The sequence below is a fragment of the Vicia villosa genome, linkage group LG4, assembly GCF_029867415.1.
Source record: "Vicia villosa cultivar HV-30 ecotype Madison, WI linkage group LG4, Vvil1.0, whole genome shotgun sequence".
NCBI classification, from domain to species: domain Eukaryota; kingdom Viridiplantae; phylum Streptophyta; class Magnoliopsida; order Fabales; family Fabaceae; genus Vicia; species Vicia villosa.
The window spans coordinates 177678645-177692341 of record NC_081183.1 but is presented as its reverse complement, the minus strand read 5'-3'; the positions used below and the strand labels follow the sequence as shown (position 1 = coordinate 177692341).

General features: G+C 33.7%; 2 protein-coding genes across 3 annotated transcripts; both read left to right on the top strand.

Annotated features, from left to right (window-relative positions):
- Window positions 1-5599: 5599 nt before the first annotated feature.
- LOC131596127 (pentatricopeptide repeat-containing protein At5g08510-like) lies at window positions 5600-8338 on the top strand. Its single transcript, XM_058868698.1, has one exon. It carries the CDS (start codon window positions 5683-5685, stop codon window positions 8227-8229), a length of 2547 nt encoding a protein of 848 aa, XP_058724681.1. The 5' UTR covers window positions 5600-5682; the 3' UTR covers window positions 8230-8338.
- Window positions 8339-8854: 516 nt separating this feature from the next.
- LOC131596126 (rab GTPase-activating protein 22-like) lies at window positions 8855-12716 on the top strand. Of its 2 annotated transcripts, none has more exons than XM_058868696.1 (5): window positions 8855-9252; window positions 10065-10170; window positions 10261-10310; window positions 10542-10595; window positions 10753-12716. In XM_058868696.1, exons 1-5 carry the CDS (start codon window positions 9059-9061, stop codon window positions 12389-12391), a joined length of 2043 nt encoding a protein of 680 aa, XP_058724679.1. In that variant the 5' UTR covers window positions 8855-9058; the 3' UTR covers window positions 12392-12716. The 2 variants fall into 2 exon arrangements, with proteins under 2 accessions (XP_058724679.1, XP_058724680.1); XM_058868697.1 differs by having other exon boundaries at window positions 9113-9252; window positions 10042-10170.
- The last annotated feature ends 981 nt before the right edge of the window (window positions 12717-13697 follow it).

Sequence of the window (13697 nt, the reverse complement as noted above, 5' to 3'; positions counted from 1 at the left end):
AAAAATACAAAAAAAATCGTTTGAAAAAATATTAAAAGAGGGACTAACATGGCTTAGTTAAATTTTATAAGGGATTAAATAGAGATATTTTTTTCTCAGGAACTAATTTGGACTCTCCCTTTTTTGTGAAGAATTAAAATGGGTCTTAACTAGTGGTCCAGTCACGGTTCAAAAATTATAAAAAAAAAATTGGTTTGAAAAAATATGAGTGAAGACCCATTTTGGTCCCTCACAAAAATCACACAACCCAAATTAGTCCCTCATAAAAAAAAGGACTTGATTTAATCCCTTACAAAATTTAACCGGATCATATTAGTCCTTATGTTAATATTTTTACCAAATGGATTTTTTTCATACTTTTAAACTGTGACTGGACTGCCACGTTGGCTTTTATTTTTTATTTTCATTTTTTAAAATACTAAATTAATTTTTAAACAATTCTGATTTAATAATATCAAAAAGACAAAATTGTTTTTTTATAAGGAATCGAACTCAATACTATTAAACAATATCTTAAGTCTTTACCACTAGGCCAATATGCATTCATAAAAAATAATTTTCAAGATTTTTAATAATATTAAATAATTATGAATTTAAAACAAAAATTATAAAATTTATATCAATGGGGTTTCGAACCTCTTTGATTTACTAATTTCAAATAATACACCAATTTAAAAATAAAATTTATTAAATGTAAAACCTCAATATATTTAATCAATTAGAAATAAATTAAATTATATGTAATTGAAATTAAATAACACACAAATAAATATTTATTTATTTCAAATTAATTCATATTAAATAATAATTAATTAGTTTAATAGTAATTCAACTAATTATTAAAATATTTAATAAATTTAAATTAATAATCAATTAATTTTTAAAATTATTTAGTTGATGCAAACTAAATAGTAATCAATTAGTTTAATAGTAATTCAATTAAATATTAATTAATTTATTTTTATTTGATTAATTTTATTTAGGATTTATATTTTATTAGTTTTATTTTTAAATTTTTGTATTATTTAAAATTAGTAAATATTTATTTTTTTGTTATTTGAAAGAAGTAAATAATTATTTTGAATTATTAACTTAAGTATTCATTATTAATAATATTAACAATATAAATTGACTTGTATAGTTGTAAAGTGACTATTATGGATTTGAATTTGAGACCCAATTGGTACAAATTTTAACTTTTTTGTTTTGTTTTAAATTCTACATTATTTAATATTTCTAAAAATTATAAGAATTATTTATCATGAATATACATTAGACTAGTGGTAAGGACTTAAGATATTGATTAAAGGTCATAGGTTCAATTCCATATAAAATATTTTTTTAGCTTTTTTGATATTATTAATTCAGAATTGTTTAAAAATGAAATTATAATTAAAAATTAATTTAGTATTTTAAAAAATGAAAAATAAAAAATAAAAGCCAACGTGGCAGCCTAGTCACGGTTTAAAAGTATGATAAAAACCGATTTGGTAAAAATATTAACATAAGGACTAATATGATCCGGTTAAATTTTGTAAGGGATTAAATCAAGTCCTTTTTTTTGTGAGGGAATAATTTGGGTTGTGTGATTTTTGTGAGGGACCAAAATGGGTCTTCACTCAAAAAATATTAGTAGAGGGACTAACATGGCTCGGTTAAATTTTGTAAGGGATTTAATAGAGACTTTTTTTCTCAGGAACTAATATGACCTTTACAATTTTTGTGAGGGACTAAAATGAGACTTCACTCTTTATTGAAAAAAAGAAAAAGGAAAATAAGGTTGGCCATTTTCTGATGCACAAAGGTCGCTTCCGTTTCTTTATTATTTGTTTTTAAGAATACATTTAATAAATTGAAAATAAAATATTTGTATTAAGAGTTAGATTTTTTTTAAAAAAAATAATCTATGTTTTCCAACAAAATTACTTAAATATAGGTGTGGCCAATGAGATGATTCATAGTATGAACAAGCTTAAAAGTAATAAGTGCTTCTTTGCTATGAAGATAGACTTAAGCAAAGCTTATGATATAATGAGTTAGGGCTTTATTGTTAAAGTTTTGAAAGAAGTTGAAGCAAGGTGATCTCATATATCCTTACCTTTTTGTGCTTTGTATAGACAAGTTGTCTCATATGATTTGCGACAAAATTGACGGTGGAAATTGGATTGCTATGAAGACTGGTAAATCAAGACCTAGTATCTCTCATCTTATGTTTACGGACGACATCTTATTATTTAGTAAAGCTACTGAAAAGCAAATGGAGTGTACCATAGAGATTTTTCATAATTTCTACTCCAACTCTGGCAAGAGAACCGTCAAGAAAAGTCATGTATTCTCTTCTTAAATGCCACCAAAGTGCATACCAGGAAGAAGCTGCTAGCGATGTCTAACTTCAAAGAAGTCAATAGTTTAGGAACCTATCTTGGTGTCCCTTTAACTAACGGGTACCTAAAACTTAAAGATTATCAATTTCTTGTGGAAAAAAATTAACTCTAAGTTGGCCAATTGGAAAGGTAAATATCTACCGTTTGTAGATCGCACTACTCTTGCGAAATCAGTCATTAATGTCATTCCTACCTATTCTATGATGACCTTTATGTTGCCTAAGATGTGTATTAAGAAAATTCAGTTAATCCAAAGGAAGTTCATATGGAGGTGACATCAATGGGGGAAAACATCTTCATTCTGCCGATTGGAAGAAGATTACTAGGCCCAAGAAAGGTAGGGTTTGGGCTAAGGAGTCTCAAGGATATGAAATCATCTTGTATAGCAAAGTTTGGGTGGAATCTCATTTGTGGGAACGAGGCTTTGTGTTACAAAGTTTTGAATGAAAAATACGATAAAATAAAGCTAGGAAACCTTGGTTGTGAAGCTAAAGTAAATGTCTCTAATTTAGTGATCAATATTATATGATTACTTGGCAAAATGGAACATTTCAAGGTGATTCACATATATAGGCTAATGTATGTGATGATAGGCTTGCGAAGATAGGGAATGCTACTTACTAATGCAATAATGCCTATGTTGATTGTTCTAACTAGATTTTGAAGGTGTTTGTAGAGAATTTTAATGGTACCTCCTTCGTGAGGGGAGTGTTGTGGTGTAGTGATTTCCTTTTTTAGCGAAAGCCCTCCTTTCTCCCAAGTTTTTTTTACTTAAATAATAATGTTTCTCTGCTATTTTTCAAAAGAGAAATTCTTGTATAAAAAATGCACCTATATTTATATTTTTAAGAAACAAGTAATAAGATGTTGTTGTTATTTTAAATCAAAATTTTAGATTTATTTAAGATTTAATTTTTTTAATTGGAATCATGGGGTGGTGGTGATATCGAAGAAGAAAGGAAATTTATTTATTTATTTTAATTAACAAATAAAGTGTGATTCATTGTTTTAAAGGAAACCCCAAATTGAAACCCTCAAAGATCTTTCAAGCCAATTGATTAGACCATATCCTAATTAGACCTTATCAAAATACCTCTTGATCACACAACAAAAATAATTATGTGTAGTTGTTAAATGTATGCAATGAGAGATGATGAAGATGATGAAAATATTTGTATATTTTTTTGTTCAATGATGAGAATTAATGCATGAATGACTATATATATATATATCAGTGTGTGTGCGCGCGTGTGTGATGAGGGGTGTGAAAGAATGAAACAGAAAAAAAGGATGCAAAATTATAAAATTGGATATTTTGAACAATGAAAGTCGACTTATTCGAAGTGGGAGTCGACTTCTAAGGGCAAGGAAGTCGGCCCATACTGCCTGGGATTCAACTCCAAGTGGACATAAAAGAATTTGAGAAATATGCTTCAGTAGGAGTCAATACATAACTCGTGGAAATCGATCCCTCTGTGCTTTGTATCGACTCCAATAGCTTGAGAGTCGACTCATTTTGGACATAGATTGAAATTCAAAAAACCTTTTAATATGAGTCGACCCAGAGGTCGAGGGAGTAGACTCCTTAGTGTTGTGTGTTGACTCTAAGGCCCTTATATGTCAACTCCTTTTTGACAGAGAATTTTCTTTTAAAAGGTTATTAGTGGGAGTCGACTCCTAGAATGAGTTGACTCCAAACACGATTTTTCACAAAAAAAGAAGATATTTTAACATTTTAAACTTGTCCTAATAAGTGTCATAAAATGAAAATACAACCTAGACATAAGTAGATAAGGTCCAATATATAAATACTATATATTACCTAATTTTGACATTATTCAAAACATCTAAGATAGAATATTGCACTCACGGTAGGAGGTGTTGGTGTCATATGTTTCTTGGATGTTTTGACAAAAGAAGCTTTCAGAGCTTACTCGACCTATCTTTCAGAGGTTCTCTCAGTCAGACGCAACTCTTATGATTCAAGACTGCTTTGTAGCTCTTCAACTCTCATGGTGCTCAAATCCTTAGAATGTTTATAGCTACAACAATGTAATCAAATAGAGGAGTAAGTGATCTCAATACCTTCTCAATAATCACTTGTTCTGAGAGCATTTTTCCACACGTTTTCATTTTATTAGTGATTAGAATCACTCTAGAGATGTACTCTGGCCTTCTCATTGTTCTTCATGTTGAGATTCTCATACTACTTACATAGACTCTAAAGCTTCACATTCTTCACTGATGCATCACCATCATAGCATTGTACCATTGTGTCTCATGCAACCTTACCCGTCGTCAAATTATAGATCTTCTCAAACACGTCGCATCATACTGATGGATGTAGAATAACACTTATTGATAGTTCTTCCTCGTTTCTTGTTGAGCGTTTCTTTTCACTTCTGTTACACCTGCAACAATCTGTGTGTAACTATCGTTGACGAGATCAAGCACATCTTGAGCGCCAAACAACACACGCATCTGAATCATCCATCGATTCCAATTATTTCCATTAAACACCGGAAGTTTCGTATTCAAACCACCGTTTACACTGTTCATCTTCGATATTGTGCATGAAATCACTCAGATCTCACCAAACACTCGTGTTTTCCGATCTCTTGAAATCAAGAAATGTGATTATGCTATGATTATGATCTTCAATTAACTGTGAATTGAATGAGTCTGAAATCAAAACAGTCACACACATCACATGCACTCGTGTTTCCTTTCTGTGGATTTAAACCGGAGCTCTAGATACCAATGGAACAAGATGAAGATGGAAGAAGAGAAAGTTATAAGTAACATTTCCTCAACTGAAACAAAGAATGATTATACACATTCTACTTATTACAAAGCAAAATTGCAATATATACTAAACTCATATTGGGCCAACTAGCTAAAGTCCAACTCAAGACCCACAACAAACTAATAACAAATTATGAATGTACAATTACACTTGAACACTTGTATCAAAATATGTATTAGTTTAATAGTGATGTATTTTTTAAGAAGTGATAGATATACAATTTTATATAATACTAATATAAATGAAAATTATAAATATATATTGTACGAATATGAAAAAAAAAAGTATGTATTGAAATACTTGTATACCTGCACGGCTGCACCCATATCTATTTATTTTAGTGGGTAATTATCCGTCCTCGTACTCATATTTATTTTGTGGGTTTTTATCTTATTTTTTGTGAATATAATTTATCTATCTAACCAAGTTAAGAAACTCTTTTGGAGTTGCTTCCCTGTTCCTTTTCAGTATCTTTCATTTCTATCATCTAAAATGCACACCCTGCTTTCAGAACCCTTCACACGCCCACCCCAACCAAACCCACCAATACCCACTTCTTTCACAAACCAAACAAAACTACCCAATTCAAACCTTCAATCCTCAAACATAAACCCCATACTCCCTCAATTAACCCTTCTCAACAACCACCCACTTACTTCCACCACCTACGCCATCATTCTCCAATCTTCCCCTCTCACTTTAGGAAAACAACTTCACTCCCACTCCATCAAAACCGGCTTCCACAACCACCATTTTGTTCAAACCAAGTTACTTCAAATGTACTCCATCAACTCGTCTTTTGAAGATGCCTGCCACATGTTTGACACAATGCCGCTTAGAAACTTGCATTCTTGGACTGCACTTCTACGCCTTCATCTTAACATGGGGTTGTTTCAAAAAGCGTTTATGCTTTTTGAAGAGTTCTTATGTGATGGATTGAGAGAAAAATTGGATTTTTTTGTGTTCCCTGTTGTGTTGAACATTTGTGTTGGTCTTGGTGATTTGGAACTAGGTAGACAACTTCATGGGATGGTTTTGAAACATGGGTTTATTACTAATGTTTATGTGGGGAATGCTTTGATTGATATGTATGGTAAATGTGGGGGCTTAGGTGAGGCTAAGAAAGTTCTAGAAGGAATGCTGCGAAAGGATTGTGTCTCTTGGAATTCTATTATAACCGCGTGTGTTACCAATGGGATGGTGCATGAGGCGTTGGATCTCTTGCAAAATATGTTATTGAGTGAGTTGGAACCCAATGTTGTTACTTGGAGTGCGGTTATTGGAGGGTTTTCGAATAATGGTTATGATGTTGAGTCAGTTGAATTGTTTTCTAGAATGGTGGGAGTAGGGGTGGCACCAAATGCTCAGACGCTAGCGAGCGTTCTTCCTGCTTGTGCTAGGTTGAAATGGCTTTTCCTCGGGAAAGAACTGCATGGCTATATTGTTAGACATGATTTGTTCTCTAATAGTTTTGTTGTGAATGCATTAGTGGACATGTATAGAAAGTGTGGTGATATGAAAAGTGCCTTTGAAGTGTTTTCCAAGTTTGCGAGGAAAAGTGCAGCGTCTTACAATACAATGATGGTTGGTTATTCAGAAAATGGTAATATGGTAAAGGCAAAGGAATTATTTGATCGGATGGAGCGAGAAGGCGTGGAAAGGGATAGAATATCATGGAATTGTATGATATCAGGTTTTGTGGATAATCTCATGCTTGATGAAGCTCTGATGTTGTTTCGAGATTTATTGATGGAAGGAATTGAACCCGATTCCTTCACTCTTGGAAGTGTCCTTACCGGATGTGCTGATACAACTTCTATTCAACAAGGGAAAGAGATACATTCCATTGCAATTACCAAAGGTCTATCGTCCAACAGCTTTGTCGGCGGAGCTTTGGTTGAAATGTACTGTAAATGCAATGACATTATAGCTGCTCAAATGGCATTTGATGAAATATACGAAAGAGATACATCTACATGGAATGCGTTAATATCTGGCTATGCTCGGTCTAATCAAATTAAAAAGATTGGAGAACTTCTTGACAAAATGAAAGGGGGTGGTTTTGAGCCTAATGCCTATACATGGAATAGTATTTTAGCTGGCCTTATGGAAAATAAACAATATGATTCAGCAATGCAATTGTTCAATGAAATGCAGGTCTCAAATTTGAGGCCCGACATATACACAACTGGAATAATCTTAGCAGCATGCTCCAAATTGGCGACAATCCACCGAGGAAAGCAAGTCCATGCATATTCCATTAGAGCAGGGTACGACTCCGATGCTCAAATTGGAGCCGGCTTAGTAGACATGTATACGAAATGCGGGAGTATTAAACACTGCCATGAAGTTTATAACAAGATATCAAACCCTACTTTGGTGTGCCACAATGCTATGCTCACCGCTTATGCCATGCATGGACACGGCGAAGAAGGAATTGCTATTTTCCACAGAATGTTAGCCGACAAAGTTAGACCAGACCATGTAACTTTCCTATCAGTCATTTCTTCATGTGTTCACGCAGGATCAATCAAGATTGGTTATGAATGCTTTTATTTGATGAAAAAATACAACATCACACCCACATTAAAGCATTATACGAGCATGATCGACCTCTTGAGTCGCGCGGGGAAGCTCACCGAAGCATATCAACTTATCAAAAACATGCCAATGGAAGCTGATTCAGTGACCTGGAATGCTCTTCTTGGAGGCTGTTTAATTCATAAGGAAGTTTCCTTAGGTGAAATTGCAGCCCGAAAGCTCATCGAATTGGAGCCGGATAACACCGGAAACTATGTTATGTTATCAAACTTGTATGCTTCTGCAGGAAGATGGCACAATCTTGCTAAAACTAGAGAGTTAATGAATGATAAGGGAATGCAAAAGAGTCCAGGATGCAGTTGGATAGAAGATAGAGATGGAATTCATGTTTTTCTTGCTAGTGATAAAAGTCACCCAAGAATAGAAGAAATATATTTTACGCTAGATAACTTGACTAAGTCCATTAGAATAAAAACACACAAATCAATTATAACATGACCAAATACTTGATACTACATTATTAATAGGAGTACTTTTAACTTTGTAAGAAAATATACATCTACATTTTTTTTTAAGTATATTTAGGGTAATAAACCGCACCCTTGCATATATATATATATATATATATATATATATATATATATATATATATATATATATATATATATATATATATATATATATATATATATATATATATATATATATATATATATATATATATATATATATATATATATATATGATGTTTCTGCATAAGTACCGATTGAAAAAGGTTTAATGAATATGATTGAAAATAGTTTTATATTGTCATCCAATAGAAATAATCCTATAAAAAATAATCTGCTATTGCCATGTCATTAAAAAATTAAAATAATAAATGATATAATTTAATACGTGATTGATTGAAAATGTAAAATTTAATTAAGTACATTGTCTCTTTACTCAAAATAAAATAAAATAAAGTATGATTAAATTATATGGATCTCATTCACGGCCTGCAATTATTTTGAAATATTTAATTATTTATAACGTGGTGTGTTTAGTTAATTTTGCCCCCTCTTAACTCAACAATTACCTTATAAATCCCTAATAATGTAAAAGAAAAAACTGCATTTTTTAACCGAAAAAAAAAAACTAAAATACTACTGGTTTTTCTATGCGTAATCATCACGAACGTGAGATTTTCTAGTTTCTTTCTCCAATTTCCATTTCACTCCTTTCTCCCTCTTTTGGCAGAAATAACTTGGAAGGTGAATGAGGCAAGAGTAATGGTCGCAAACAAAAGGGCATTGCCGTAATTTCTATTGCTCACCCATGAGATGAGATGAACACATCCTCCCGCTTGAACACCAACACCGACACAACTGCCATTCTCTCTGTTGCCGCCGGTGCAAAGACCGGCCGCAAGGGAAGATTCTCGCTCATGGCCGCCGCGCAAGCGAACTCTACTCCGGCGGTTGTCTTCACGGCCCTCGCCGGCGTCGCTATTGTCGCTGTCATTTTCTACGGTGCCAGTAGGTAATTAAATCTAGAAGAGAAAAATTAGGAATTAGATTAGAGATGTTCGAAAAACCCTAATAACACTATTTCAATTTCAACTCAGTTTTTTATTGCTTTCTATTTATTCGAGCTAGATCTCTCTATTTTTGTACTTGAATCGCTTTATTGTATTAATTGTTCTTAGAAAATAATGTGATTCATGTGAAAGATGAAGTAGTGAATGATATGGTGATAATAGAAAATGGATCTTACTAGGTTTTTATTTGTTGCTAGATGATGGTTTACTTGATGATGATCCAGGTTGATATCCAAAAATCTGTCGTTGCAGTGTATCACAGGAAACACTGCAACAACGGATTTTTTGGATATATTTTGAGCTTGAAAAGAAAGATCTGTGTGTTGGCATATTTTTTCCTCTTTATGTTAACATCCTTATAATTATTTTACTTGGAGATCATATGTCGAGGTTAGTTTATTTTTTCGGGGGAAATACAGGGGTTTGTCCTTAGGGTGTGAAATTTTGCCACATGTAATTAGCATAACACTTATCTTAAAGTAGTTAGTTAGATAAATTGAAGCAGATAGCTCTAAGACACGAAATTACTGTTTCATCACTAAGAAATTTAGATAGTTCCGTATGAAGCGTCTCGCTTGAAAATCACAAACACTAATGAAATAAAATGTATGAGATATATGACTAGACTTTTTCAATGGGGGAAAGCCATAATAACTTAAGAAGTGCTTTTACTTACTCCTACTAAATGCTAGTAATTAGTAACTAGTATTTCTCATGTTTTATTTGCTCAGCTTAAATCACCATAATCACGCAGGAAAAGGAAACACGCCCTTTCACCTCAGCAATGGAAAATGTTGTTTACAGAAGATGGTAGACTCCGTGATGGTGGAGCTAAGCTCCTGAAAAGAGTGCGCAGTGGAGTGAGTTAACCAATTCATTCACCTGTACTTTAAAATTGCGTATCTTTCGTTTCTTTTTGGAACTTAGTGCGTTATAAATATCTGATGCAGGGTGTTGCTCCCAGAATAAGAGCTGAAGTCTGGCCATTCCTATTAGGAGTGTAAGCACGCCATTCTTTTTATTTCATTTCTAGATAATCTTCATTCTTGCATAATTACAATGAATCTTATCTTAGTTATCTTTAAGTTACATACAACCTTAGTATTTTCGTCCATCTTATGCATTAGGAAGGTTAAGGATTATCTTGTACTTTCTTTATTTTTTATTATTATTGTTTGCATTTTAACTTTTTTGTATGCCATTATTGATTACCCTTTTATGACTTAGACAGGTATAACTTTAACAGCACAAATGATGAAAGAGATGCTGTGAGAGCTCAAAATAGGTTGATATACAAGTTTCATTCTCACTTTTTTTATACATCTTTGTGCATGATCAGTACTTCAAATCTATATTCTGGTTACTTTTCCTTTGTTTTGTTTATGTTGAGAGGGAGTGGGTGTTAACATCTGGTTGATTTTGTGGCAAATCTTTAAATGCAGAAAGGAATATGAAAAACTCCGTCGACAATGCAGGAAACTCATAAAAAAAAGCAACGAAAGCTGTAAGTTAAATGAAATTGGTGAAATTAGCTATGAAGGAGGTGGTGAAAGTCTTGTTCAAGATTCTGGTTCTTCTAGTTTTGATGATGCAGCCAGCGCCAGGGAGTTCCTTTCTAGTCAGGACAGGAGTCCAGAAGCTGAATCTTCAGATTATCCATCCATTGTCTCATTGGAAGGAGATGATTATGTTAATGTCAACAATGCTGATGCATCTTCACTGGATACGGATTTTACTGAATCTCCTGAAGTAATTCAAACAGTTCCCCCTGATGATGATCAAGAAGATAACAAACCCATGAAAACTACCCAGGATTCCGCTGAAGGTCCTGAAGTAAATCAAACAGCTCCTTCTGATGATGTTCAGGAAGACAACAACCCCATGAAAACTACGGATTCCGCTGAAGGTCCTGAAGTAATTCAAACAGCTCCTCCTGAAGATGTCCAGGAAGACAACAACCCCATGAAAATTACCAAGGATTCCGCTGAAGGTCCTGAAGTAATTCAAACAGCTCCTCCTGAAGATGTTCAGGAAGACAACAACCCCATGAAAATTACCAAGGATTCCGCTGAAGGTTCTGAAGTAATTCAAACAGCTCCTCCTGAAGATGTTCAGGAAGACAACAACCCCATGAAAATTACCAAGGATCCCACTGAAGGTCCTGAACTAATTCAAAAAGCTCCTCCTGATGATGTTCAGGAAGACAACAACCCCGTGAAAGCTACCAAGGAAGTCTCTTCTCCCTTGAAAGAAAAAGTTCCATCAAAGGCACCAACTAATGAAGACTTCTCCACCTGGCAACGGATTATCCGACTTGATGCATTACGTGCTAATGCTGACTGGATGTCACTCTATCCCTCTCAAGCTGCCGTATCAGACAATGTGGCACGTCGTACTGCTGAGGCTGTTGGCTTGGAGGATTATGGCCACCTAGAGGCAGGCAGGATCTTCCATGCTGCCCGACTAGTTGCTATTCTTGAAGCATATGCTCTATATGACCCTGAAATTGGCTACTGCCAGGGTATGAGTGACCTGCTATCTCCAATAGTTAGTATTATATCAGAGGATCACGAGGCTTTCTGGTGTTTCGTCGGATTCATGAAGAAGGCACGGCAAAATTTTAGGCTTGATGAGGTGGGTATAAGGAGGCAACTAGAATTAGTTGCCAAAATAATCAAGTATAAGGATGCCCATCTATTTAAGCATTTGGAGAAGCTTCAGGCTGAGGATTGCTTCTTTGTGTATAGGATGGTGGTGGTACTGTTTCGAAGGGAGTTGACATTTGAGCAGACTGTTTGCCTTTGGGAAGTAATGTGGGCAGATCAAGCTGCAGTCAGGGCAGGTATTGGGATTTCCACATGGAACAAAGTTAGAAAGCGTGCACCACCAACAGATGATCTATTGCTTTACGCAATAGCAGCTTCGGTATTACAGAGGAGGAAATTGATCATTGAAAGGTATAGCAGCATGGATGAGATCATTAGGGAATGCAATAGCATGTCAGGACAGCTTGATGTTTTGAAATTGCTAGATGATGCACATAGCTTAGTGGTCACTCTTCATGATAAAATAGAGACATGATTCTGATAAAATAAACAAGAATCTCTGGTGGAGCAGGTTTGCAAAGAGAAGGTAGTGGCATGTAAGTTAGAAAATGTTGAGTTATTATCTACACAACTAGGAATCTTTCCCCCCTTCTCTAAAACTGTATTTTCCAGTTTAGCTCTGCTAATTTTCATGTCATTCATTTGTCCTTATGAATCAGCCATCGCTTAACTAGAATGCTAGTTTCTCGAAGGGTAGCTGAAGATACGAATTTCTAAAAGCTGGTTTATCATTTTGTTTTATGACAAGAACTATGTTATTAGTTAGCAATGAAATTGTGTATAAAACACAAGAATTCACACATCGTAGTTTTGGTAAGAAAGGAGAATCAGTTTTGTGTCTTCTGTATATGGTAGAAATAATGGGTTTTAACTTTTATGGTAAATTAGACACGCTTGCATTTTATTGGCTAATAAAGGATAATTAGTTTCAAATACCTCTTTTTTTAATTTTTTATTTATAATTAAAATAGCCATTTTTCTTTTATAAATATGTATATTCTGACCCAAAATTCATTTTTAGTTCAGATCTATTACAGTTGTGCAATGTCTTACCAACTGAGAATTTCAATTAGACTTGACAAAGAGGTTAAACATTTAAAACGATAGTTAATTGTCATAGATTTGATTATGTATTTGCCCAATTGCTCATTATTATAATATAATTTGGATATCATGAAGAACTGAAGATGTAATTTATGTTTTTGGACAGTCGAGTAAGACTTTTTAAACATATATAGTTGTAATTCATAATGGTATTGCAATCTTTACTGTGGAGTTTGATCATTGGCATTGGTGGTTTGGGTAGAAGGATGTCTTTTCTGCTGCTCATGGGGTCTTTTTTGAGGCGAATTAAGTTAATGACGTGGTTTCCACTACTTTGGGAAAAATTGTCTTTGGGAGATGTATCTCTGAACACATATCTAAATCAATTTTCAAAGTGTTTCAGAAATACATATCCAAAAACACTTGAACGTTGGATTTAAATATTCAGTGGTATTTTCGGATATGCATATCCGAAAATATTGTTATACCAACTTGCTACAAGATCACCCCTAACACTATTTCATTCTCTTCAATTTTGTTTCTGATTCTACATAATTCGGATATGCCTATTCGAAAACTCCCTATTTTCGCAAGAAATTGTGAATTCGGAGTTTAATATCTGAAACATGCCTTGGTTGCAGGATAAGAATTTTTGGATCCAAATTGCTCCAAATCTTCTATAAACAGAGATGAGTCAGACATATCCTCACCTTGCTTTTGTCTATTTCAGTGGTGAG